General features: G+C 36.3%; 9 protein-coding genes and 1 non-coding gene across 13 annotated transcripts; 5 read left to right on the forward strand and 5 right to left on the reverse strand.

The window, feature by feature from the left end:
* Nucleotides 1-462: 462 nt before the first annotated feature.
* On the forward strand, nt 463-535 carry TRNAK-CUU (transfer RNA lysine (anticodon CUU)). Its single transcript has one exon. It is a non-coding gene; the product is annotated as a tRNA-Lys (tRNA).
* A 397-nt stretch (nt 536-932) lies between these two features.
* LOC111015025 (nucleolin) lies at nt 933-3,562 on the reverse strand. Its single transcript, XM_022289970.2, has 4 exons — nt 3,065-3,562; nt 2,601-2,738; nt 2,429-2,499; nt 933-1,357 (listed from the first exon to the last, which is right to left on the reverse strand). The coding sequence occupies exons 1-4, from the start codon at nt 3,371-3,373 to the stop codon at nt 1,042-1,044; spliced, it is 834 nt and encodes a 277-aa protein (XP_022145662.1). The 5' UTR covers nt 3,374-3,562; the 3' UTR covers nt 933-1,041.
* Nucleotides 3,563-4,294: 732 nt separating this feature from the next.
* Nucleotides 4,295-7,428, reverse strand: LOC111005003 (cytomatrix protein-like protein). 4 transcript variants are annotated; one of them, XM_088119369.1, is made up of 6 exons: nt 7,080-7,428; nt 6,849-6,960; nt 6,328-6,404; nt 5,656-6,258; nt 5,411-5,463; nt 4,295-5,033 (listed from the first exon to the last, which is right to left on the reverse strand). In XM_088119369.1, exons 1-6 carry the CDS (start codon nt 7,281-7,283, stop codon nt 5,024-5,026), a joined length of 1,059 nt encoding a protein of 352 aa, XP_087975495.1. In that variant the 5' UTR covers nt 7,284-7,428; the 3' UTR covers nt 4,295-5,023. The 4 variants fall into 4 exon arrangements, with proteins under 4 accessions (XP_087975495.1, XP_022132222.1, XP_022132146.1 ...); XM_022276530.2 differs by having other exon boundaries at nt 4,295-5,042; XM_022276454.2 differs by having other exon boundaries at nt 4,295-5,463; nt 5,656-6,252.
* Nucleotides 7,429-8,300: 872 nt separating this feature from the next.
* On the forward strand, nt 8,301-11,328 carry LOC111009313 (ER lumen protein retaining receptor family protein). Its single transcript, XM_022282365.2, has 6 exons — nt 8,301-8,628; nt 8,981-9,180; nt 10,217-10,357; nt 10,530-10,610; nt 10,713-10,837; nt 10,923-11,328. Exons 1-6 carry the CDS (start codon nt 8,406-8,408, stop codon nt 10,969-10,971), a joined length of 819 nt encoding a protein of 272 aa, XP_022138057.1. The 5' UTR covers nt 8,301-8,405; the 3' UTR covers nt 10,972-11,328.
* A 1,393-nt stretch (nt 11,329-12,721) lies between these two features.
* LOC111010205 (gibberellin-regulated protein 11-like) lies at nt 12,722-13,616 on the forward strand. Its single transcript, XM_022283557.2, has 3 exons — nt 12,722-12,897; nt 13,001-13,043; nt 13,235-13,616. The coding sequence occupies exons 1-3, from the start codon at nt 12,811-12,813 to the stop codon at nt 13,414-13,416; spliced, it is 312 nt and encodes a 103-aa protein (XP_022139249.1). The 5' UTR covers nt 12,722-12,810; the 3' UTR covers nt 13,417-13,616.
* A 538-nt stretch (nt 13,617-14,154) lies between these two features.
* On the forward strand, nt 14,155-15,276 carry LOC111012644 (gibberellin-regulated protein 1). The gene is made up of 3 exons (XM_022286873.2): nt 14,155-14,638; nt 14,722-14,764; nt 14,854-15,276. The coding sequence occupies exons 1-3, from the start codon at nt 14,561-14,563 to the stop codon at nt 15,033-15,035; spliced, it is 303 nt and encodes a 100-aa protein (XP_022142565.1). The 5' UTR covers nt 14,155-14,560; the 3' UTR covers nt 15,036-15,276.
* Nucleotides 15,170-17,423, reverse strand: LOC111012636 (SNARE-like superfamily protein). Its single transcript, XM_022286862.2, has 6 exons — nt 17,263-17,423; nt 17,084-17,182; nt 16,934-16,984; nt 16,257-16,430; nt 15,715-15,774; nt 15,170-15,465 (listed from the first exon to the last, which is right to left on the reverse strand). The coding sequence occupies exons 1-6, from the start codon at nt 17,263-17,265 to the stop codon at nt 15,424-15,426; spliced, it is 429 nt and encodes a 142-aa protein (XP_022142554.1). The 5' UTR covers nt 17,266-17,423; the 3' UTR covers nt 15,170-15,423.
* Nucleotides 17,424-18,239: 816 nt separating this feature from the next.
* On the reverse strand, nt 18,240-21,163 carry HXK3 (hexokinase 3). Its single transcript, XM_022296586.2, has 9 exons — nt 20,662-21,163; nt 20,425-20,575; nt 19,968-20,150; nt 19,799-19,873; nt 19,565-19,720; nt 19,365-19,460; nt 19,130-19,260; nt 18,962-19,043; nt 18,240-18,796 (listed from the first exon to the last, which is right to left on the reverse strand). The coding sequence occupies exons 1-9, from the start codon at nt 20,922-20,924 to the stop codon at nt 18,467-18,469; spliced, it is 1,467 nt and encodes a 488-aa protein (XP_022152278.1). The 5' UTR covers nt 20,925-21,163; the 3' UTR covers nt 18,240-18,466.
* A 672-nt stretch (nt 21,164-21,835) lies between these two features.
* On the forward strand, nt 21,836-23,806 carry LOC111011081 (WEB family protein (DUF827)). The gene is made up of 2 exons (XM_022284704.2): nt 21,836-22,446; nt 23,306-23,806. Exons 1-2 carry the CDS (start codon nt 22,306-22,308, stop codon nt 23,738-23,740), a joined length of 576 nt encoding a protein of 191 aa, XP_022140396.1. The 5' UTR covers nt 21,836-22,305; the 3' UTR covers nt 23,741-23,806.
* Nucleotides 23,807-25,175: 1,369 nt separating this feature from the next.
* LOC148207978 (uncharacterized) lies at nt 25,176-25,836 on the reverse strand. Its single transcript, XM_088120193.1, has one exon. It carries the CDS (start codon nt 25,675-25,677, stop codon nt 25,369-25,371), a length of 309 nt encoding a protein of 102 aa, XP_087976319.1. The 5' UTR covers nt 25,678-25,836; the 3' UTR covers nt 25,176-25,368.

The raw sequence follows: 25,836 nt of genomic DNA on the forward strand, positions 1-25,836 counted from the left end.
GATAAGACGGGTAATATCTTGATTTTTTTTGGCGTAAATTAAATTAAATTGAATTTAAATTTTAAAAACTGAATGGCGCTGTCTTTCGAAGCATTTCAAATGTTTCACAGCTTTTTGAAATTTTATTAAAATACTCGAAACACACTAACAATTTTTTTAATCTCCAAAATTTTTAAAACTTTATTATTATTATTATTATTATTTTGTTGCTCTTTTAGTCATTTGGTCCATCAGAAAATTTGTTTTTTTATTTTCATTTTGATTTTTCTAACTATTGAAAAATCTCAAATTTAGTCCTCAAACTAATTTCATTAAATCCTATATTGATTAATACTTATTTTAAAATGTGGACTAGTTTTAATTTATATCAAGAATGTAATTTAACCTCATTATTCATCCATATGTTATACCTATGTTATTATTATAATAATAAATATTAGATATGAGATTATTTAATCAATTGCCCGTCTAGCTCAGTTGGTAGAGCGCAAGGCTCTTAACCTTGTGGTCGTGGGTTCGAGCCCCACGGTGGGCGTTTTTCCTTCTTCATATGTTAATACTAAAAGAACATAATTATCATATTTCTTCACAATGCAATAAACTAAGAACTCATATGGAAAAATAAATTACATTTTTTTTGTTTTGACCGTATAGAAGTAAAACAAACCAAATTTAAGAGTACATGACAAAAATAAATGTTTTTTTTTTGAAAGTACACTAAGTGTACCAAACTAATATTTAAACTTGAAATTTACCAAGTTTCAACATTGTAGGTAAATGCCTTAATTCGGCAGGGTTTGATTCCCACTTTATATTTCAGGGTCTTCCATTTTGTAAATTGCCCCCACACAAATTTGGAAGTGAGGCCAGGTATCAGAAAATAAGAATTATAATCATCATGAAAAATGAAAATATGCAAACAGTACACAGGAGAAAAAAGGACCAAAGGAGTGTCAATATCATTAAAACCAATGTTTTGGTATAACTAATCAGAGATCTAAAACAAGTTTCTGAAGAAGGGATTGTCCATTTACACATCAATTAGGCTGCTCTCGGTTTCTTTTTCACGCTTCGACTGATTATAAAGTCGTCGTCTGATTCATCTTCAGAACTTTCATCTTTCGACTTGCGCTTCTTCGACTGTTTTGTCATGACTTTGGAGTCGACCGTTGTCTTTTTATTCGAAGAAAGTGGTGAGGATTGGACAGTTTTCTTGACAATGGCGGTCTTTGTGACGCTCTTTACAGCAGTCACAGCCTTCACTGGGGAACTCAACTTTTGCAGTGGTGCCTTCTTCTGCTTCTTTTCAAAAACTTTCTTTGCTTCTTCTTTGGATAACAAACCAGACTCCATCATCCTGCAGCCTCATCCATCCAACCACAAATTAATCTCATTCCATAGTTACCTTAGGAAAAACCGACACAGATTTATATCTAACGCTTGTAAACAGCATGATAAGATACTGCAAACTATTTTGTTTAGCCTAAGATTGACATTATCTGCAAAACTTATTGTAGGGAGATTCAGGGACTTACTAAAGATGTAACAGATGAGGTTGTAAATTAGAGAGTAAAGGCCACTTTAAATTGATCTCTACTCTATTCAAGCAGAATTTCTACACAAAACTTCCAAGAAGGATAATAGAATGGACTGCAGATTGCTAACTATGTTGGCAGCCATAGCAAACAGAAAATAGGGAACTCTCTATACCATAAACAAGTGAAGGGAGAAAGGACGAGAGTGGTTAACGATGAGTGTACATCTGTGCATCTTAATCTAGTCTCCACTCATATCTATATAATTGAAGCTACATGACAGAAATAACATTCCACACTGAAGTAAAAACCGAAAAAAGTCAATCCGAAGAATGCACAATACGTTGTGCACTTTCCCAATTATGAGATGGCTTTGGCTATATACGAACAATAAAAACTATCCGAACTTGTCACTACTCCAAGTAACATTGTTAATTCCTTGTTGTTAAAGACCATGTTTGATAATCGTCTACTTTATGGAAGATAGAAAGTTACAAATCTTATGTTGGGTAACACCTAAACCCGAACCAAACACAAAATTCAGGCCATGAACACAACTACTTGTGCATCTTTCATGCCTACTAGCCATCAATTTTGTTTCATTAATGAAAACTTGTAAACAAGTAGATGACAGGATTAGTATTTAAATCTCTATTTGCAAATAGGGAACTCAACCAGTAAACATGTTCTACCAGAGGATTCTTGGAAACCTGACCCCGAATGCTAAAACAAACATCTTCGTTCTTAAAACACATAAAGTGAACAGTAATTTCAAGCATAATAAAATATCTTCAAGGGATTAAAACTACTCATGCCTGCTTCCAGATGCTAAGGCAACGTGATTGCAAAGACAACAGTACAATTGAAGTAGCATGTAGAAGCAATTTTCTTACCAGAACTGTGCCATTTCACTGTGGGGAAGTTGCTTATGGAGAGTTTCGTAAAAGATCCTAAGCGGGTCTCTCTGAGTAACCAAGAAGACAGGAAGACCATCAGCTAAAGATCTCTCAAACAGAGAACTGACGCCCACCAAAATTAGCATGAAACAGGAACATTGTCTAATACCTCTTCAGGGGGATCTCGCTTCTGACCAGGCAAATCATATACCTTCTTCTCCCTTCTCTCTTTTTTCTGGCTCTCCTGCTTCGCCTTGGATGTCTTGCTCTTCTCCTCCTCCTTCACTTTCTTCTTCTTCTTCGGTTCCTGTCTCCACAGTCCATTCAGAAAACGCATCACATGTTAATGACCTTCAATGTATATGATAAAGAGAATGTAGCATTTTGAAGCCAAATTTGTGCACTAGAAAGTTTGTACAGGATGGAGTTTCTAACAAAGATTAAACTTCTGATTTCTGAATGCTAGAGAAGCACATTGCTTAAAATCTCCAGGGCTATTCAAATAAGTATACCCATTTCTCTACTTTCAGTTACTCAGTAATCGAAACAATGATGGAAAAAGTAGAAGAAATTAAAGCATGGAACACAGTTGATAATGCGAGAAAGAAAAATAGAAAGATGTATGAAGTGAACCATATCACGTTTTGCCGCAGAGCTCTTTTTGCTAGGTGTTTCGTCGTAATCATCATCGGAAGAGTTGAAACGCTCTTCTTTTTTGACCTTGGTGCCCTTTGGGACAGACCCAGAACCCATTTTCGGAGATTTTCCCACTCCATCTTCTCCCTGCAGTTCTTCCTTCTTCAAATTTGAGAGAGGTTTAGAGCCCCCATTTGAGAGTTTCTTCTTTTTGGCTTGGAAAATGGAGCCGAGGCTCATTCCGTCCTCCATTTCGTCGAGCTCCACTTTGGATTTCTTTATCGGCTTTTGATCCTCCGAAGACATTCTACCTACTGAAACTGTTCGGGGGAAAACAAGGGATTTTGCGAGGAAATATGACGGTTCCTCTGAATCTGTGACTCAAGAGAACGACAGGAAAGTAATGCGTTTTCAAAAATTTGGATGAAAATAAGAGGGGAAAGCACTTCAAAACCCGCGAGGCATCCGACTTTGATTTTGGGGGATGACTGATTGGTGCCCTGCAAAGTTAGATTTTAGCTTTAATTACAAATTTCAATTTAAATTATTTTCTTTAACTTTTCTTTTTTTTAACTACAATAAATCTCTGCGATATTTAGTTCTTATCACATATCAATTGAACTAACTACGGATAATTTCAAGTGAATGGAACAAACAAGTAGAATACTTTAGCCAAATTGATCATAACTGAGGGTATGTTGTGAGTTCGATCTCACATCGTACTAAAAATAAAAAATAATACTTTAATTTAACTCGACAAAATAAAAAAAAAAAAGGTAGGAGATTAACTTTTCAATCCATAGAAGGTAAAAGGTCCATTATCAAATGAATTATGTTCGAAATGACTACTAGAATACATCTTAAGCTTAAAATTTCCATAATTCACGAAGTTACAAATTTAAGCTTTCATTTGTCTTCTTGCAAATTTAATTTTCATCCCTCACACAAATAGAAGGTTGGAATTAGATCCATTACCCGAGAGGAAAAGATAGAATATCTTATTCAGAAGCCTCTTTAGTCCCTATAATAAAAATAATATATTTATTTAGAAGGAAATAGTTTAGTTTTTATAATTAAAACTTCATATATGCAATTGAAAAAATAAGTTAGTATGTCAAGTCATCTTAATTAGAGATTTAATCCCCTTCTCGATTTTTGGTATACCAAAATCACTTCTATACGTGCCATAAATCTAATTCTCCTAATTTTGGCGAGAGAGGCAGGCGGTAACGTCATAACTCAAATAATTATATAAGATCACTGTCCCAAAATCCCCGAGTTTCCTCAAGTCCATTGCATGGCCACCATGTGTCCAGTTCTGAACACAAAACAACAAACACAAAACAGAACTAACCGCCGCCTTCTTATATTTTATCCATTGCTGTCTGAAACATATCAGATCAAATCTTCCAAGAAGGTCTTTGGTTATGGGAAAGGAAGTCGGTTGTGTGTTTGCTTACAAAGCTAAAGCCTCCCCCATCCCACCGTATTATGCATATTTTCATGTTCTGTGTGTCTTGTTTTGCAGATACTTACACCAAAGAGGAAGAGAAAAGCTTCTAAACTGAGAAGATCATGAGTTGGATGGTGGGGGAAAGAGGTCCAGAGTGGAAGTATGGATGGGCAGAGAGAACGATGACCTCCATGTCTCTCCCGCCGATGCCGCTGCTCGCCTTTTTCGGTGTCGTCGTCCTTCTGCTGTCGTTGCAGACGAAAACCGTGTTCGACTTCAAGTTGTTCCTTTTTGCTTTGATATTATTGCTGATCTTTGTTGTAAATTCCATGGCCGTGTATGGTACGGTTGTTGGGCCTGCTTCAGTGAGAACTACGACCAGGTCGGTTCGGGAGGCCGAAAAGACCTCGCCTTGGGGCGTGGCGGTGTTGCTGTTTCTGCTGCTGATATTGCTATGGAACCGCCCTTACTTCCGCTCCAAGTGGTCGCCCCCATCTTAAATGTCAAACGCCACTGCAGAACCTAAGTGTATCATAGAATAGCATAGGAGGAAGTATTTTGAAATGATGCACAAGTATGATGTAACTAATAGTTCAGTTTTGTGTAACATATAAAAAGTGCAGGCTGATGAATTATATAAACATGCTGATATTCCCAGAGAAGTTTCCTAAAGCAGAGATTATAATTTCTAAATTAGATAGATTACATGGGATAATGACTGAAGCTACTATTTTCAGCTACAACAAGAATACACTGCTATCAATACACAACTGAAAGAAAATACAACCCAATAAGCCGATGGTAATTGAGACCATATTACAGTTTATTTGGCAATCTACAAATTGATTTCATTCTTCAGTTTAGGGACTTTGAAATTAGATGTAAACAACCTTGGAGTCCCTGGATTCGAAATAACATCATCTCCTCTTCTTTTTCGATTTCCCTGCCCACAGTGAAAAGTTTAAAATGCTTCAGGTTTTGAAACTAAATCACCAGGCTAAACGGACATCAACCCAAGGTATTCAATTTTCAATATAAACACACGAGGTTGACCACAAATGATGAAAATGTTCCAAATCAGAACCATTCTATAAACAATCCAAAAAACATAGTATCATCATCATAGTCTATTTACCGAAAGAGAAGTTTGCGCAGAAGACATGTCTTTGTTGATAGTGACGTTACTTCTGTTCTTCTTACAGTTCTTGCCTCCCAAACTAGATGGCCTAGTTCCTGCTGTGCACTGGTTCAGCACAGGGGTAGCATTTGCATTCATAGACTTCCTTTGCACTTCTAACTCATGTGAGAGTTTGGAAACTTCTTCTTTTAATTTACTTGAGTCTGTTTCCATCTTTCCCACTTGGTCTCGTAACGTTGCAATAATACCATCCTTCTCATTGCTCGAAGTTTGTAGTTGCTCCAATGTGGCTACAAGTTTCTCTATTTTTTGGTTTGCAAGTTCAAGCTCTGAATGCTTACTCTTCAATTTACTTGTGTAACCATTTTCCATGACATTATACTGGTTCCAGACAAATTTCTTCTCGGCCACTAACGCAGAAACCTCCGACATCTTTTCCGAGGCAAGTTTTTCATACTCACGCCTCAACCTCCTTACTTCACCTTCCAATGCCTTAAAACGCCTCTCTCCATCTGTAGTTCCATATGCTGTTGAAGCACTCTCTCTTTCACCATTTGCCTCAGCTGTTTCTGAAGCATTTCTTAAATAATTTTCCTGTAACTAAGATAGTAGATTAGAACTAGTTTGAATACTCTTAACAAGAATAACAAAGAAGTTCTGGAACCATACTTGTGGATCGGAGCATTTATGAGAGACGAGATCATCAAAGAACGATTTGAAGTCTTCCAACTCAATCTCGGACTGTTCTGCATTGGGGAAACATAAGCGGTAAGACGATATAGTATTGTCAGATCTGAGAATCCCAATTTTGTCAATTGTATAGCACATATTACATAACGAGCAAATATAAACAAGAATTTGGGAAACTATTTTACATCATTGTTCAATAGGAACAAACTTTTCAAAGGAGTGGCGAAGTGAAAACGAACTTTACTCGGGTCAAATTCTTGTCACAGTGACTTTGTTGCTAGCATGATAGTGTAAACAAGCATACTTGAATTTACTTATTAGAGTCACGTTTCACTTAAATTCCTCGAAATTTGGCTAAAGCGCCACCGGAAGTGGTTAGTTTGGAAAGTGAAATATTTTGTAGAGGAATTTCCTCCTATGAGGCATCATGAATTTCCTCCTTCCGACGCTAACCGACTCTTTGTAACTTCAAAAGGTAAAGAGTGAAAAATAATAAGAACCTATTTTCAGTCGGCAGAGATAGACCTCCGTCTGCTTCATTCCCATGAGCAGATCTGATTTCGAGGCTTCAAGTGAGCGTTCCATATTTCGCAATAATAACTCATCCTTCATCTAGACAAGATGCAAGTTCTAAAATGATTAGAAACCCTAAAATTCAGTAGAGAGGGGGAACTTTCAATTCCATGATTAGACCAAGAATTCCACTAAATTGCAGAGATAGAAGAAGGAACCTGAGAGATATGGTCCTCGTAAAGACGAATATCAGCAACCCATCGTTCGTGCTGCGTTCTTACGCGATCTTCAAGAAGTTTTCGCTCTTTGACGAGTGTTTCGAGCTGATTTTGTTGTGTCCGTAGCATTTGCGTCACAGCATTGAAGATTTTGCCCCAATTTCGTCGCTGAATCGAAGCTTTTGATTCTTCACTCTTTCCCATTTCAATCCACTCAACAGGAATCTAGAGAACGAGTGAGAGTGTTCGACGATGGCCAAAATGACCGTTGAATTGGAGAGGGAAATTGCTTTAACAAAACTGGCAACGGTCGACTTTGGCCTAATGGTTGAAAACTTGAAATGCGCCAACAAAAAGAAATATGTTACTCTCGAATCTGGAGGTGTCTCATCCAGAATTGGGTCTGATTTAGCTTTTGGGCCGTTTCACTGGAGGTGGAGAACCAGGACTTGTTGGGCCCAATAGGCCAGATGTTTACATGGGCCCATTGGACCCAAATGTATTTTCTAAAAATAATTTTTTTTTGGCGGAACATTTCTTTTTAACTATTTCTAAATATTTAATTTTGTCAAATATAGTTTTAAACATAGCATGTAGCATTTTAATGGTTGCTTCAAAATTTTTATTTTTTCACGAACTGATTCAACTAAATAATTATTGCATTTATTGCTTAATGTAATTAATGAATGGATTAGATGTTGATTGAATCGATCAATTGACTTCCTTTTTTCCTTAATATCACCAATTTTATCAACTTTTTAAAATCTGATATTTATACATTATTAGAATATAATATTTAAAGTTAATCCAAAATTTATATTTTTAAATATAAAAATAAGTGAATAAAAATATTATGGTTGTACTCTATGACTAATTTTAAATTAGTTTAAAAAAAGTCTTGTGTACCACTCCTATTTCTGTAATGGAAGAATTTTTGTCTTAATAGTTATAAACAAACATTATTGAGTATTATCTTCTATTTTTACGAATTATCAAACCAGGAAGGCAACTGGGAAAAAAATCTAATAATATTATATCTAAAGGGGGAAAAAAACTGGTAACCTAACTTATTAAAGGGGCAAGCACAACCAAATCCCGGTCACCTACATTACACGTGTCCTGAGGAAGGGAGTGACGAGATTTGGCATTGGGATCCCGGTGGCGCCGGGTCGTGGGATGGGTCGTGGGTCTTAATTTCGGGCCTATAATCTTCACTTCATACGTCAAAGCAAAACCATTAAGAAAAAGGCCAAAGGCGCAGCCGCAGACGCAGCCGTATTCCGAGTCTGACCTGACTCTTCTACCACGCGCGTCCACAAGCACGTAATGAAGGCAACCAAGAGGCCGATTCAGGCCGTCGCCACATGGGTTCGCCGGCAACCGCCCAAGATCAAGGCGTTTCTCGCCGTCGTCTCCGGAATGGCTGCTCTTGTTTTCTTGCGCTTTGTTGTTCATGATCACGACAATCTTTTCGTCGCTGCCGAGGCTGTTCACGCCATCGGAATCTCCGTCCTTATTTACAAACTCATGAAGGAGAGGACCTGCGCAGGTAAGGCCCCATACACTCTTTTTTTTTTTTCTTTTAAATCACCGCCCTTTGACTCTTCTGTTGATCGCGTTGAAATGCGGAATTCGCCCTAGGGTTTTGTGCATTCAGGCCTCGTTTTTTATTTTCTGTTTGTTATTTCATATGTATTGTTCATTCAATCTTGCAAATTCTGCGTTCTTCTCATCCGGAATATCCGAACGATTTTTTTCTTCTTCGGAGAAAATTGAGTATTACGATTTTAGAATATTTTCCCCTCGGCTTACTAATTAATTTCAGTTCTAATTTTTCTATTTTTGTGGATCTCAATGCTTGCTCCTGTTTCTAATTGTAATTGTCCTGAAAATCTCCGCAGGACTTTCACTAAAATCGCAGGAGCTAACAGCAATTTTTCTAGCTGTTAGACTCTATTGCAGTTTTGTCATGGAATATGATATACATACACTACTGGATTCTGCCACTTTGGTAACGACGCTGTGGGTTATTTATATGATTCGATTTAAGCTGAGATCCAGCTACATGGATGACAAAGACAATTTCCCTATTTACTATGTGGTGAGTTCACTGCATATGTTTCTTCGTTTTCTGTTGGAAATTAATTCCTGGACTAGTTGATCTGTACTTATAAACATGAACTCGAACATATGGAATTTGCTATTTGGAGGTGGAGTTCAAACCAATGGTTGGATTATGACCTTTCTACCTTATAATAATGTTTGAGCTATCTCGAAAGTTGATGATGTGGGAAATCTGTTCTGCTATTGAATAGCAAACGTTAATGATATTTGAAGACTATGCAGCTCGTTGTTTGAGTTTTGGTGCAAGTTAAACATGCCAGCATTTTGTTCTTCAATTGGATAAAATGCTACGTAAGTTGCACCTTGAGGTCCTAATTATAGGTTACGTTTGCTTGGATTTTATTTCAATGTGAAATATGTTGGATGCGATTTGAGGAGAAAGTTTGACCTTTTTTCATTTGGCTGGATGAATGTAGAATGTACATTGTCACTTTCATTTTGACCTTTTACTGTACTGGTCAATGCATCATACTCAAGGCCTCTTCAGAGTCAAGTTAGAAGCCCTTTTCTCACTTGAACAAGATTAGATTCCGTTTAGATTATAGCTCAGCCTAGAGTAGCTATAGATCCCTTTTGGCTGGATCAATGACTCAATGTGGGAATGTACAAGCGTAGATTCCTTTCAATTATTCAGATTTCAGGCTTGGTAGATTGGAACTGGGAGTGCGAATGTGTACAATCTTGTTTATGAATTACATAACCAAATGTTTGGATATTTGGATATGTTGCATTATTTATTCAATCTGCTGGTGATTCAAAATCATTATTTGATAAGTGAATCTCAATCATGTGCATAAATTGATTAGATCCGTATTGAAATATCAAATAATATTGGCCGTCAATCTGTCCGTCTCATTAAAGCATGCATTGTAGGATAAATCAAAATGAATATTTTAGAATCCCAATGAACATGGCAAAATATGATGATTTGATAAAATTCTGAGATAAGAAATTTGGTTCTTGAGTTTGCTGTTCGTGTAACCCATTTATTCTTCTTATTTTTTTTGATTTAGGTGATACCTTGTGCTATACTATCTCTTGTGATCCATCCAACGACTGTGCATAACATAATAAATAGAATAGCATGGGCATTTTGTGTTTATCTTGAAGCCGTTTCGGTATTACCTCAGCTCCGGGTCATGCAAAATACTAAGGTATGGAAAACTTTTTCACCAAATCTAAGATTATAGACTGAATTCTGCAGGTTGCCTTGCTCTGAAATAATATTGGTATCTATGGTATTTCAAGTCTGTCCTGTTGTTTTCCTCTCTAATACTTTTCAAAAGCTTTCAATGACTAGTTTTCTCTGTTTATTCTCTTTCCTAGATTGTTGAGCCGTTTACGGCACATTATGTATTTGCCTTGGGAGTTGCAAGGTTCTTGAGTTGTGCACATTGGGTTCTACAGGTAAGTTTATTTAACCTGAGTCTCATCTCCTACTTGGATTCATAGATTTTTTATCATTTTATTTTAATAGCTCCCATTCTTATGCTTCCTTAATTATTACAGGTCTTGGATACTCGTGGACGTTTGTTAACAGCATTGGGTTATGGATTATGGCCATCCATGGTTCTCCTATCAGAGATTGTTCAGACTTTCATTCTTGCAGATTTCTGTTATTATTATGTCAAGAGGTGAGCAATATAGATCGATGGAATTTTAATTTTCTAAACAAACTCCTTGACGAGAGCTTAATATAACACGCCAATCTGGTTGCAGCCTCGTTGGTGGACAGCTTGTTCTACGCCTTCCCTCCGGAGTGGTGTAACTTCAACAGATCAACAGAACTGCAGCCACACGATGCAAAATGAGAGAGGTTTTCTTGGTTGTCTTAGGCTCTAATTGGGAAGGTAGGATATGGGTCTTAGTTGTTGGAATTATGCTTATACATGAAATGTGAAGGATGCACAAGTCTAAGACTCGCAGTTGGTAGAATTTTTTTAAAAATCATGGTCTACTCTTATGTACTCTAGATCTCCACCATCTTCTCTCGAAAGGTCTGATTTTAATTTTTCTATCACGGGGTCTTGTTGCTGCCTGTTGAACCTGAAACAAAGAGATAAACTTAACAAGTTCCAAAGAGAAATATCTATCTCGAACGAACGAATTTTTCTTGTGGCTTCAAGTACCAACCCTAATGCTCTTTCCTTGGCGAACGAGTTCAATTAGCTCATTGTTGTGACCAATAAAGGCCTCTGTCTAATTTCTTCTGGACTCTTAAAAGGGCTGTTTGTTATGGATTGTTTTGTAGAACCAAGTTGTTATTGACGATTTGATGTTATTTTCGTTTTGAATCATTATTCAATGGATAGCATGCATGCACAAGAGAGGGGATCAGTTTTGTCGCCTCGGGTATGTTTGCCACATATCAAGGAGGAATATGGAATTGAGACGGTTGTGAAGCTCGATGCAAGCCTTCCCTAGGCAGCGATGTTCATGTTCATTTTTTCAGTACAACTCTGAGAGAGCTTTGATTATTAAAATTCACTGTTGTGAGGTGTTGTTTGAAGTAGTTTTGATACTTACCCCATCCCTCTTCCATCCTTTTTCGTGATATTGCGTCTTGCAAAATTTGGAAGGGTAAATCAGGAAACAAGTTATCTCAATGACACTGGTATATGATTTTTGTAGGAATGAGAACTTTAACAAACGACCAAACTACTCAATTAAGTCTTCTCCACTCAATTGTTGCATTTTAATTAGTACAAATCAATAGATAGAATCTAAAAGGGATTAGTTGAGAGTTGTCTTCTGCTTTTAGAATAAAGAAGTATTCTTTTGATAATTGTTTTCTTTTAATTTGTTCCTATGAATAACATATTGAGTTTACACTCATTGAAATGTGTTCTTATATTATTTTTTTTAGTATAATTCGATCTCACAATTTTAATTAGAAATAAGTGTATTAACTAGCTGAAGTATACTTAGGTTGACAATTTGTTTTCATTTGAAAATCTTATCACAATCTCATCCTTCTAATACAAACTTCGCCAAAAAAAACTATATATCAAAATTTACATTATATTATGTTATATTATACAACAACACTAGTCATGATTATTGATGGAGTTGGCACAATATATAGATTATGGAGAGCCTTTATTGAATCTTAGTTTAAGCAAACCTACTCCTCAATAAATGATCAAGTGTACAGCTGTAGAGCAATTTCCCTCCTACTTAGGAATTGAATTTCCAGCTCATCCTAAAGTTCTTGGGTATTCATTAATATCACAATTTTTCTCGTCTTCATTTGCGTTTTCCCTTCCATTTAATATATTATTTGACCATAAAATGGCATCTTCTTTAAGATGACCTAAGACCCACCCTGCAATTAATTAATTAAAAAGAAAGAGACGAAAGTGCTTTTCCCCACCACACCTGGATATTCCATTCGGCGTCGAAAATTTTGAGAATTTTTCTCTACTTTTGTGAATTGCCACACACCCACCCTACCACCTCCCTTTACTGTTCATATAATAGTAATACTACCACTTTTATTTACTATAAATATGGAGGTTTTCGTTTCTCATTTTATTCTACGTCCTCAAAAATATTGAGTTTTCGCCCATTATTTTCCTATTCTCTCTTGATTTTCTCCTCGTCTTCGATGGCCAATTCAGTACTTTCTAAACCTCTAATTACTTGTGTTTTCATGTCCCTTCTCGTTCTTTGTTTCGTTGGAGCTCATGAAAAGGTAATCTTTCATCAAACTTCAATCCTCAACAATATCTGTTGAACTTTGATTCTCTTCTTGTGCTCACCAAAATGTTAAATGGGTTTCGTTTTGTCGAATGCAGGTGAACGGGACAACAGCTGATCCTACTAAGATTCAAAATATTGGTAAAATAGAAGGATTTGTAACGTTTTTCTAACTTCTTATTTCTCAAGAAAAGAAAAATAAATGTGTTAACCAATTTTTTTTTTATATAATTTAGATCGAAATTTTTAAAAAGTATATATATAGTTTTCAAAATTTTGTTTTTGTTTTTAAAATTGAGCTAAAAATTTAAATATATTTTGTGTGTGCTTAGATTGCGGGGGAGCGTGTGCGATGAGGTGCAAGTTATCGTCGAGGCCGAACCTGTGCAAGAGGGCATGCGGCACGTGCTGTGCACGTTGCAGCTGCGTGCCGCCGGGAACTTCCGGCGGCTATGACGCCTGCCCTTGCTACGCCCACATCACCACTCGCGGCGGCCGCCCAAAGTGTCCCTAAATTATGTTTCCTGCATGCAAAATCTCAGCCACCCGCATCATATTCAGTGAATAATAATTAATAATTCCGAGTTTCATAAGTGTTTGAAATAAGAAATATGTTATTTAATCTGGGAAATCCAGATTATATTCTTCTTGTGTGAATATGTAATAGCGCGAGATATGAATTATCAAGTCTACAACTTGGACGTCTTTTATTTATCATTCGTCTCTCTTGTGCATTAGATTCTGTACGTTACTTGGATTTCGAAGAAGTGGGTCAATTTTTTTGATTCTGTGCAATATATAGAAAGAATTAATGGAAGGGATAACAAAGGCTTTTGAACCGACCATATTAAATTTGGCATCTCATGTTCTAGTTTTGACAAATATTGCAGCTTTGTACTGTAAAGTTGGACAGATCATTTTCCAGCTTTGGTTCGTTTACGTAGCTTGGAAAGGGACATATATAACTGAATCTTAACTATTGAAAAAGAGGAGAAAATTGTGGAACAAATAAAGTATAGTTCACGGATTTGATAATTAAAACTCATTCACTTCTCTGATTTATGTACTCAAAACCAATAAACTTTCATATGTTAGTTACGTTGTCAGTGAATTTTGATTGGGAGAAAGCAAGGAGATTGGAGAAGATTTAAGATATATGCACGAGATTAGGAGTTAGATTACAGTATGCTAGACAACAGAAAGTTTTATATATCACGGTACTAACAACCTCTCTCGCTTGTATGAGAGCAGAAGATAAAGCTTAAATTTACTGGTCCACAAAGTGCATATTTTTATCGACTTGAGCATAATTCGATTGATTAAGACATATTTTCAGAAATCTTAATCCTTCCATACGGCACTATAATTTCAAAAAAATTGAAAAAGTTTAACTCCCTCGTGACGGTGAAGATAAGAGATATGAAACCTAAAAATTCTTAAAAGCTGCGTGATGAGAAGAGTTGCAATGTAATTCACGCACACGCCTTCATGCCTACTACTCAAAGCAACTTCTTTACCACACCTACCACAACCAGTCACGGAACATCCTAGATTTACCAAACTTCCTCGATTTCTTCACTTTATTAATTCTCTTCCTTAATTCGCCCTCTATAAACTCGGACAACCCCTCCATACGAAACACCATCCAGTTTTCAGCCATGGCAGTTACTAGAGCTCTTGTGTTTGCTATGCTTCTCATTTCTTTTGCCATTCTCCTTGTGGAATCAGGCCAAATGGTAAACAATGTCTTCCATTTGCTCTTTATTTGCTTCTGATACTTCTCTGAACCTTGTCGATATGTGCTATTGTCGGTCTTCAGGTTATCACTACTCGGGTCAATAACCCTCTTCCTCATGATATAGGTAAAAATGACCTAGCTTCGAACACTTGCACCCATGTTGTTGCGTTAATTCTTGTTGCTTACTTACCAAAGTCCTAGTCTCTCTTGCAGATTGTGGTGTGGCTTGTGATGCACGGTGCCAATTATCGTCGAGGCAGAAGATGTGTAAGAGGGCATGTGGAACCTGCTGCGCTCGCTGTCAATGTGTTCCACCGGGTACTTCGGGCAACTACGACGTTTGTCCCTGCTATGCCAATATGACCACACACGGTGGCAGGCACAAGTGTCCCTAGCCACTGTCGCTGGTTCTATGATGATTATGTTACATTTCACATCACAGATATCCGAAATAAAGATGTTACTATCAAGTTGGTCCTTTTCTGAATGTAATAAATTATTGAGATAACAACTTTTGAGTCTAGAAGTATATCAACAAGAATGAATTCTCTGTGGATTTCACTATTTATAGAAGGTTGATGTTCTGAAAATGTTCAAAAACTATGCAAGAGTGATGCAGGGGACTCAATTCTGTTCGATCTTTTTCTTCTTTGTTCTATTTATCACAACAATACCATACAGACAAATATACTATGGGAAAACAAATCAAACTGAAATCAGCAATATAATAAATTCTGTCATGGAAAATAAATTGCAATCTTAGCTCTCTAACATGCACTATCTTCACTCCAGCTTTTCCAGCTCCCCCATTCTTTCAATAATCGCCTGAAAACGGACAAAAAGTAATTAAAATGTTAGACCAAATACTACCATTTTAGCGAAATCCATATAAATCAACTACTAAAAACATAAGATTCTACGGAAACTAATACTAGAGCACATAATATGGTTTTATGGCTAGGCATAGAAAACCACTACTATTCTAGGAAGATACAAGATTGTGTTGACAGGTTTTTTGACAGTCAGGTAATGAGAAAAATCAGAGCAACTAAAAATAAACAGGCAACACTTTACCTTTTTGCTTGTTTCTTGGAGCTCTCCAGCAAGAATGAATTCGTCAAGTATCAGATAAACCTATATCAGATTCAGCACAAAAATGTGGATCGGTATGGTAGCAGTCAGCAGATTTAACACTACAGTTACAACACTAACAAATCTCAACTGTCTTCTGAAATTCCTCAAACGCATCCAAGCAAACACAATCATCAGATGATAAATGTTTACATTTTCAACCCAGAAACTGAAGGTAAAAAGAAATATATATGCAACTGCTGCCTAACTGACTGACCTAAGATATTGATACCAACTTAAAGAATTGAGAAAAAGCATAAGGAATTTAACCCCTGGTATCTACTGATTGAGACCACAATGCCATGACAGTATTTTAATTCACCGGGTAGTGGGGAGGAAACAATGTTATTCAATTAAGAAATGTACCAAAACCAGTCCAGCTAATTGATTCAGAAGTACAACAGAAAGACAAAGATACCATAATCTTCATTACACGTTAGAATGGAAGCAAGAATAAAGAAGAGGGCAAATTAAGATCAACAAACCTTGTGAAAGTTAAAAACCAAATCGAGCTCACAAACATTGCTGAAGAAGTGATCCAAAATCTCCACAAACAAATGAATACACTCGAGATATGCCAACTCATTGTCGGTTATGTCCACACAAAGAGAGAAAAATAACCCGGCATATCGTCTGTAGATTACCTTATGTGTTCGGAACTGCGAAAAGGGTTGAGGTTGCAATAAGCTAGAGCTTTAATAAAACCAAATGAACACATTACGCGACACACTAAAATAAGTAAACAAATCTTAAGACTCATACCCGAAAAGAACTGAAAAATGTCAACCGAAATGAAATAAATCCAGGACAACTCTCACAACACAAGTAAACCTATAACGAGGTCTATATAAACCAGAAAATGGTAAACATTTCTTTAGCTCATAACCATCACCCTCTTTGAAAGAGACTTCTATAGGAAACATTCAGATATTAAAATGCAATTAGCCGATAGGTAATATAGTCCACCAGCTCAATTTAATAAAAAATGAAATAAAATGGAAGAAACCATTCAGCAGAGAACTTGGTTAAAGGATGGTATTTCGTTCCACTTCGACAAAAGTATTAGAATGAAGCTTCGAATTTGAACAAATATTAGAACGAAACAGCATAAGATTAAAATTTCAATACATAAAGCTACGGAATCAGAACAAAAGGTCCTCACCTCAACGAAATTTGTGAACTTGGGATCTCTATTCACCACCAATCGGTGAACCTAGAAAACAATCAAAAGAAAAGACCTAGAACTGAGCCTGGAAAGAGGAAGTTAGAATCAGAGAATTAAGAAATAAAATTCAAGAGAAAATAAAAATACCTCGTATTCGACCTTGTGCTTCTCGGATTCCTCAAGAGGAACATAGTACTTAGCCAGACGAGTCTTGCCCTGCCTGTTTTGCAAAAGTATGAACCGGATCTGCCGAAATCAAACATCAATGTCAGATTCTTACATCCGAGACCACCTGAAAGATCATTAAAACGTGAAATTCAACAGACCATTCTTGAAGACGGCGAATGAAGATCCACGAAACGAGCTCGAATTGATTTTCGGAGGCCGAATTCAGCGCACAAAGTTGGAAATGCGGTTTTGAAATTACTTTTAAAAATTCTAATTTCGTTATATATTTTTATTATTTTCCATAATCCCAAACATTTTGAATAAGTCACTTTCAATTTTATTCGAAACAAGGAAAAAAATGTTTGAAAGATAAATAAGTATTTTTGCGATCTTGAATATAACTCAGTTAGTTGAACTACGAGTTCGAGTTCGAAATCTCCTCCCGATGTACTAAAAAAAATATATAAATAACCACTTTTATATGAATGATAATTAAAAAATTAAAAAAAAGTAAAAGAATTTTTAGAAATAAAAAATTAAATATCCTTTATAACTATTTTGGTTTTGAATTTTATTTTCAAAATAAATTTATTTAGCAACATATTCTTTTGCCTTGATTGAAAAATTAAAAAGACTTTTCAATTATTCATGATATACCATATTTAAATGCTCTATTTTAGAGTGACTTAGAAAAAAGCTTTATTTTAGCCCCAAGGAAAAAATAATCATCTTTCTATTTTGAAAAAACAAAAAATAAAATAGACCTATGTAAAAAAATGTTAAATGAAAATATTAAAGTCATGTTTTATAGTATCATTTCAAATATTTTTTTTTATTACAATAGAGGAATTCGAACTCATAAGCTAAGCTAAGTTGAGTAATTAGTTAGAGGCTGGTGCCAATTGCCAATGAGCTAAACTCATATTGGTTTTAAAGTCACTAAAAGATGAAAAAAAAATATTAAAAATATATATAAAATTTTAAAGTAAACCAATTAAATAAAGTTAAGGGAAAAGAAGGGTGCAAAATGAATAAGATAATTTCTTCCTATAACTATATATATATTTTTAAGAAAACTATAACCTTTTTATATATATGGAGTAAATAAATAAAGAGTTATACAAATAATTTAAAGTAGATAACAATTAATATTATTGAGTCATCGATACGCTACCATACATTTAAAAATGTGCAAAAAGTGTACCTCTTAATCACAAACACCATTAGGATTTGAGTTCAAAATCAAATTCAATATTCAAACTATACTTTTCTACATAATTTCTACATATTTGGCAATATAGAATCAAACCAATAGATCAAAATTTAGAAAAAAAATTATAACTGTTGTTTCCTTTCTATGAATCATGTTGCATAAATAGAGTTTGAAGCAGCCAAAAGAGCAGCCCCAATGCCAGACCCATCCTTGGTATGTTCAATGGCCACATTTTTACCCAACTCTGTTCCCAAAAGTTCTATGACTGCTTCTTTAAGGTAACTTCTGTACTGTGGATAGTTCTCATACAATCCTCCATCCATTGCAACTACTCTCCTCTTCCCAAGCCTAAGATCTTCAAAATTTTCAATCTTCTGCAGAACTCCTACGATTCCCGCCCCTGCCAATCGCCCGCCTCGCTTTGCAATCGTGTCACATACCTCGACCGCAATTTTCCTCACGCTTAAATCCGACTCGACCTGATTGCATTGCCCCAATCAAATTTGGGAAACTCATGAACAATATCTGATCATTACTAGCCTCTATGTTCTTTTGTGCATTGTTAAGTGTTATTTGCATATGAGATCATCTCAAAATTCTAAACTGTCATGCATACATTTGACACGAAAAAAGACAACAATTACCCCGAAAACATGGTGCAAGATTGATCCAACAACTTGAAGGTCATTGGAGACATCTTGATGAATAGCACATAGATCAGGTGTGCTGCATAAAAGTATTACATATAAGGAGGGATCAGCTGCAGATATTGGATGAGAAATGTTTGAGAAGTTTGGATCATCAGACAATACCTGAGGATGAAAGGCGTCGACAAGTTTTTGGGGATGGATTGGCCGAAAAGAGGGGCGAATTCAGCCATTGCCAAAAGAACTCGACGTGCAATTTCGCCAAGATACATTCCAGCTATTGTCTTCTCAAAGATCTATCCATCAATAACGTACATTGACATATTACACTCAAACTAGACTCAGCATTACAACACACCATATCGATAACCTGCATCGACACTACTAAACTACGGTTCACCTGCTCACCGGGATTGATACTGGCAGCATCCATCTCTCTATCAAAAACAGTCAGAGGAAGACCTTTTGAATACGCTCCCCACTCGGTGCTGATAATCTGAAACAAAAGAGTTTTTGACGACAAAAGAACGATATTAAGTTGCGGATAATGAACCAATTTACGAAACCAGAGGAGCAGAGGCATTGGTTTATAGCACATACTGTTTTCCCTGAAGAAGATGCCTGGCCTTGCAGCTTGGGAATAGCATCCATTCGTTCTATATAGCAGGCATTGGTTCCAGTACCTAAAATCACAGCAGCCACAACATCGTCATCGTAGAATCGAGCTCCAGCCAAGGTTCCAACAGCGTCGTTAACCTGTTTTCGGTTACTGAATCAAGAATGCATCTAAGTAGAACACATTTTCCAAGGCAGGTTATAGGTGGGAGAACATACGAGAGCCGAAACGTGCATATCCATTCCTCGCCTTTCCATGGCTTGGTTTAGACAAGCAACCACGTCTTTCCCAGCCTGTTAATAAGTTTCAAACAGTAAGTGGCAAGGTCATTTTGACATTGGCTAACTAAAATCTTTCCCTTAAGTGAAACAATGGGGAAAATGATACCACTCCAGAAACTGCAAAACCTTTAGTCCATTTGATTAGTATGCCAGAATTAATGGAAGTTTGGTTCACTGGGAATGAGAATGTGAATCCAATCTCTCTCTTTTTTCCAGGGGAGAGGTGGAATCTTTCGCCTTCTTTCTCTACAAATTTTTCCAGACTAGAAGCAATGAAATCGAAGAGCTCCTTCAAACAGCAGGGAAGTTCATGAGTTAACAGAGGTTGGATTTCAAGCTATGTACATAAATTCCTAAACTTTCAACATTAGAGTTTAATAGAATGTTAATAGGTTCCTAAACATGTTCAAAAACCCAAAGAGTGAAAGTTCAAAGACTTGCGGGTTAAATGGTAGTCACTTTTTAGGAGTCGTGCTAATTTCTAAGCTACGAGTGATCATAATCTATCAACTTAGACTTTTGAGTTCAATGGAAGAAGAACAAGAGTTGAAGAAGCAGTGGACCTGAGATGTGGAAGACATGAGCTGTTGAGGGATTGGGAGTTGCTCGAATTCAGTGGCAATAACACGCTGTTCTCTGCCACCCAATTGCACTCTCAGCACTCGAAAATTGGTGCCACCGAGATCCACTGCATAAAACAGCCCTTTCTCGTTCCTTTCACAAATTCACAATCAGTGACATAAGAAGCAGAGAGAACAAAACGACGCAGTTTAAGCGAAGCTTTGAACTTTGAAACATACCCACTAGGGAGAGCGTCGACGTAGCTGAGAATCATTTTGAGATCGCCGCCGCCGTCGACGGAGAGCCCGGCCCGCATGTCATCGGCCATGGCATCGGCCACGTGGCGCAAAACCGGCAGAGGAGTGTCGCAGTCCTTCTGAAACTTGGTCAAAATTGGAGAAACAGAGACCAATTTGGATCGGACGGCCATGGTGAAGCGAGGCCGGCCCCTCAAAGTGGGAGGTGTTGCCGTAGAGAAAGATCCAACGGCCGCGACCGACATTTTTGGCAACCGGAAAAGAGATGGATCAAAAACAGAGAAATGAAAAGGAAGGGATTTGGGGTTGATACAGTTGCAACAACAAACAAGGTCTTTTCTTCAACTTTTGATGTGGGGTAGTTGAAACAGTTAATTTTAATGTGAAAAAAAATCAGATCTTTGATTACAGATCCTAATTCCCAAACAGGGGTTTGGGTGTCTTTTTTTTTTGGAAGGACAAATCTATAGAAATGAAAACAGGACGGACAGAACAGTGGGAGGGGCGTATTTTCAATCTTCAGGTGTTTTATGATCCACTTGCGACAACACCTCTCAATTGCTCAATTGTTTGTTGCCAATTGCAATCACAATAATGGGTAGAAATATCTTAAGCTAGGTTCTTTTTGAAAATTAGTTCATTAAAAAATAATTTATAAAGTTGTAATATTTACCCTCTCAAACATTTTAGATTAGGGATTAGTTTACTATATTAATATTCTTAAATTAATAAAAATTGTTTTCATTCAACTTGATAGGTGTGAAAAATTGGATTTTGAGTCTTATAATTTTTAAAAAACAAGAGGAATTTCTAACCTACCACCTTGAAGTTGATAAAAAACATCCTTTGGTTGAATGGAAATTCTACCCATGTGAGGAAAATTGTTTGGATCAAGACTCCTAAATGACTCTTTATCAATAAAAGGAGATACGGTACAAGAACAAGACATTTACCTAGAAGCGACACTATTGATCTGCTCCTGAAAAGAATTGAATGTGTCTTTTCCAACTTCGTTGGGACCTTGACAAACTTTTCATGGTCACAAATTAATACTCAATGGTTTTCTTCTTCTTCTTTTTTCAAAAGATAAAAAAGCAAGAGATTCTAGTCGAGAAGGAAGCCCAAATGTGTATGAGGGATAAGATTACAAGCTTAATGAGTCTGTCAAGGATATGTTCATTAAAGTAACTACAAAGGTAGCTTACTAAGTTAAAAAGGGAACAAAATAGACCCCCCTCTGACTTCATTGACAAGCATAAGTTTTTAGTATTCAAATCAGTCAATTTTCGTATACACAAATAAATAAAGAATATATACATATGCTTGAGTTGGCTAACTGTTCAACTGTCACTCTCTTTTGCCTCAAAATATAACAGAATTCCATTAACGTGGAAGCCAAGAAACGAAGCTTTGGTACTTGATATTGGCCAATATTGCCACCATTTACACTTCTCTTTCTTTCCCACATTTCTTGTTTGTGTCTTCTGAATTCCTCCATTACCCAATTCACTCCTCTCGCTGTTTTTTTCTCTCTTTGGAAGTTGGAACAGAAACCTCATCCTTCAATTTCTTGACAGGGAAACCAAAGTTTTTAATTGGGTTGTTTTTTCTTTGTTTCCATTTAACATGGAAAATGGAGGTGGAGCTGTGAGGGCTAAAAGGGCAGAGATCGACACCAGAAAGCCATTCCGATCAGTCAAAGAAGCCGTTACGTTGTTCGGCGACAAGGTTTTGGCCGGAGAACTATATACCAACAAGATTAAGCAGGTGTCTTCTCGTTGTACCTTTTCTTATCGCCTAAATTAGAAAACAGATTACAACCTAAGTGTCCATATTTTTTGTCTGCATTTTTTGGAATTTTTGGAAGTGATAGGGAAATTAAGTCTCTGGCTCGATTGTAAAAGCTAAAAACTTTTTTCTCCTGAATTGGTAGATCATGTTGATATGGTAAAAGCATCAAAGTTAAAACTAAAGTACATATTATATTATTCTGTGGTGGATATGTGAGAGAACAAGGGAATTGCCCGAAAATTCCTTACTTATCCAAATTTGTTGATGGAATATGGAACTATCTATCATAGGTAGTAGGAGAAATATTGATATAATTTGCTCACTTTAGTAAAAGCTGTACTTTGGAATCTAGTTGTATTTTCTTGCTTTGGGTTGAAGTAAAAGATCATATCCTAAGTGAATCACCATGTAGAATGTTACTGTATACACAAGATTACACAAAATAATAATAATAAAAGGTTCTAAATTAAAACTTCGATGCTTGGAACATTCGTCATATTGTCTATTTAGTCCTTATACATTAAAAAGTTTTAAGAAATCACCGAGGGTTTTTTTCTATTTGGTCCTTATCCTCTAAAAATAATCCAATGTACATTTAAATTTTCAATTTTAAAAATATGAACTTGTCAAAAATCAATCCACCATCACGTTGTAGTTATGACATAAATTTGTAAGTAGTACTTCAGATATCTTTTAAACATAACTTTTTAAAGGCCATCAACGGGTTAGAGGAAAGAGAACTGAAATGGGTAGTTGTTAAATGGATAATAAAAGAAGATTTGGGGAAAGAAGCATTGAATTTGATGAAAAAGGTTGGATTTTTTTTTATGAACAGATGCATAGGGGAGAGCTTAAAGCTGAAATGAAGAATGGGGAGCTGAAGCTGGGGAACGTAGCAGCTGAGTTAGAAGAAACAAAGCAAAGCCTTGAAAAGGCCAAAGAAGAAAGCATGGTGATGGCTCATTGCCTCTCCTCTCTCCAAGAAGAGCTCGAGAACACAAAGAAAGAGCTGCAGCTTCTCAAGGAAGAACGAGAATCCCAAATCGAAGATGTCAAACTTGTAGATCACTCCGATTCAATGGAGTTCCAAAAGAAACGCTACGTCACTTTTGCCAACCCACCCGCCGCCGTCGCTCAGGTCGCCGTTCCGCCACCCGCCGGAGTCGAGAAATTGGAGAGGCTCTCTTCTCTTAGAAGGGAGAAGAATAGGATCAAGAAGACATTGATCCCTATCATTTCAGCCATTTTTTCCAAGAAAAAAGGAAACTAAAACACACCCACCGATTAGATTTATGTGATCCCTTGAGAAAATAAGCGAAAATTTTCAAACAGTGAAGTTTGAGGCCAAAATTTGTAGGTTTAATTATGAAGAGATATGGTCATGTGATAATAAAGTCCATGCATATAATTTGTAGTATATGATATTTTTTTTAACTTTTTTATCTCATAAATCTTTCAACACAGCTATTAATTTGGCTGTTGATGACCAGAAACTCTCAACAATCAACCAATTTGAGATAGTTCAACTGACACACCAAAAAGGTCGTGAGTTCGAATTATTTTACTAAAAAAACTGTTAACAATAACGAAAATTGACATTTTTTAGCTGTCAAATATGACGGTGTCAACGTTATCAAAATGTCAACTTCTTCATTTTAGTTGATGGTCCAAAACCGTCAACTTTTTGTATTTGGTGACGTTTTTTAACCATCAACTACACTATTCAGGAACTGCATTTTCTCCTTCAATATGTCTCCTTCATCCGATTTATGATGTCATCAAATAGTTTAATTGCTGTTAGATGGGCACTCTCAATTCCACAGCATGCCTCAACCTCGTTTTTCATGAGAGAATTATGTACTGATTACTTGAAATTTTTCTGGCATAATGTGTGGTAATGTGAAGTGCTTGCCCTGCATCTCATCTCAATGTCCTTGAGGTGAAGTGAAAAGACATTTGTAACATTAGAAAAGCAAATACTACTACATAAAAGTATATGATTTTTAGCTTCCAAAGCAATTGAGGAGAACTTTTCAATTTAGTTCAAGGCTCTATCCTATTTGGTTTATTCATTATTTGTTGGGTAGTAAATATCCTTGAGAAGCTATTTTAAAAAACAAGTTATTTTAGATAATGTAAAATGTAACTGTATGGACTAACCAGATGGTTTTCTTCGACTGTGTGTGGCTTGGCTCTAACTCTTCTGATTATAATAATAGTTCTGATGTTTGGTTTCTTTTTCAATTGCTTTTTTTTTTTTTTGTGGATTTTACTCCCCTCTCAGTACTCACCAAAAACTACAAGGATATTTATGTAATTTGCTTCTCTGACTAAGAAAGCTAAAAAGCAATTTAGGTTTTCTGTAGCATTCTTTTCCAGAAATGTTTCTTTGTCTTGTGTCATAAATAAGAATGGTAAAGCATGGAGAGGAGTAGTAACAACTAACAATACCTTTTCCATCAAGCTTCTTAACCATGTCGACCACCAATTCTTTCTTTTCTTATCGTCAACAAAAGTATATAAAAGTTGATGGTAACTATCGTATAAATGTTTGTCGACGTTTTGTAGCTATCAATATATGTATTTTTCAAAAAGAAAAAACGAACATTTCTTTGAACTTTTATCACCAGAATCAACTAATAAAGAAAAATGGCACACGTCGGTCAAATTTGTAGTACTGAAAATTACTAATGCTGGAAAAAAAATTAGAGAATAAAATGTGAAGCACCAAGAATAAAAGAACACATGAAAGGGCACAAGTAGTAAAGGTACATGTGAATACAAAAAACTCACAAAAATGAATGGCAAACGAAAACCAAATTTTTGAAGGACAACATAAATCTCTCCCCATTTTTAACAAATGGTATGATACGTGGGACATTATTCGCATTCTCAATATCATACTAAAACATGGAGGTTTTGAGCCTCCAAAACCTCATCTTGTGACGACTTGTTGAAGAACTCGATGCAATCGGCAATGGCTTCGTCGTAATGGGAGTGGGAAGAGTAATACGAGCTACATGACGTTTTCGGTGGCTCAAACGACTTGTCGTAGCTCGTTTTTCGTCTCGGCGACACTCGTGATGGAAAAGAGAACACCAGCCGCATCAGTATCTTACGGATTCGATGGAAGAGCTTCATGGAGGAGAAGTTGAGAGATTTGGAATGAGAAGCAGCGGCAAGGGCTTCGGTTTTAGGCCTTTGCATATTGGTGTTCTCCCCGGGAAATGGAATGCTAATAATGGGTGTCGTTTGGTGATTTCTATATATATATTTGAGAAATATGTTTGGTTCAGAAGGGTTGGGTTTGAGTTTTTCTAAGCATGGGAATAGGCAATTTCTATGAGCCAAGATTTGCAGAGCATA

Source organism: Momordica charantia (assembly GCF_013281855.1).
Source record: "Momordica charantia cultivar OHB3-1 chromosome 11 unlocalized genomic scaffold, Mcharantia_2.0 BLBB01000011.1, whole genome shotgun sequence".
Lineage (NCBI taxonomy): Eukaryota > Viridiplantae > Streptophyta > Magnoliopsida > Cucurbitales > Cucurbitaceae > Momordica > Momordica charantia.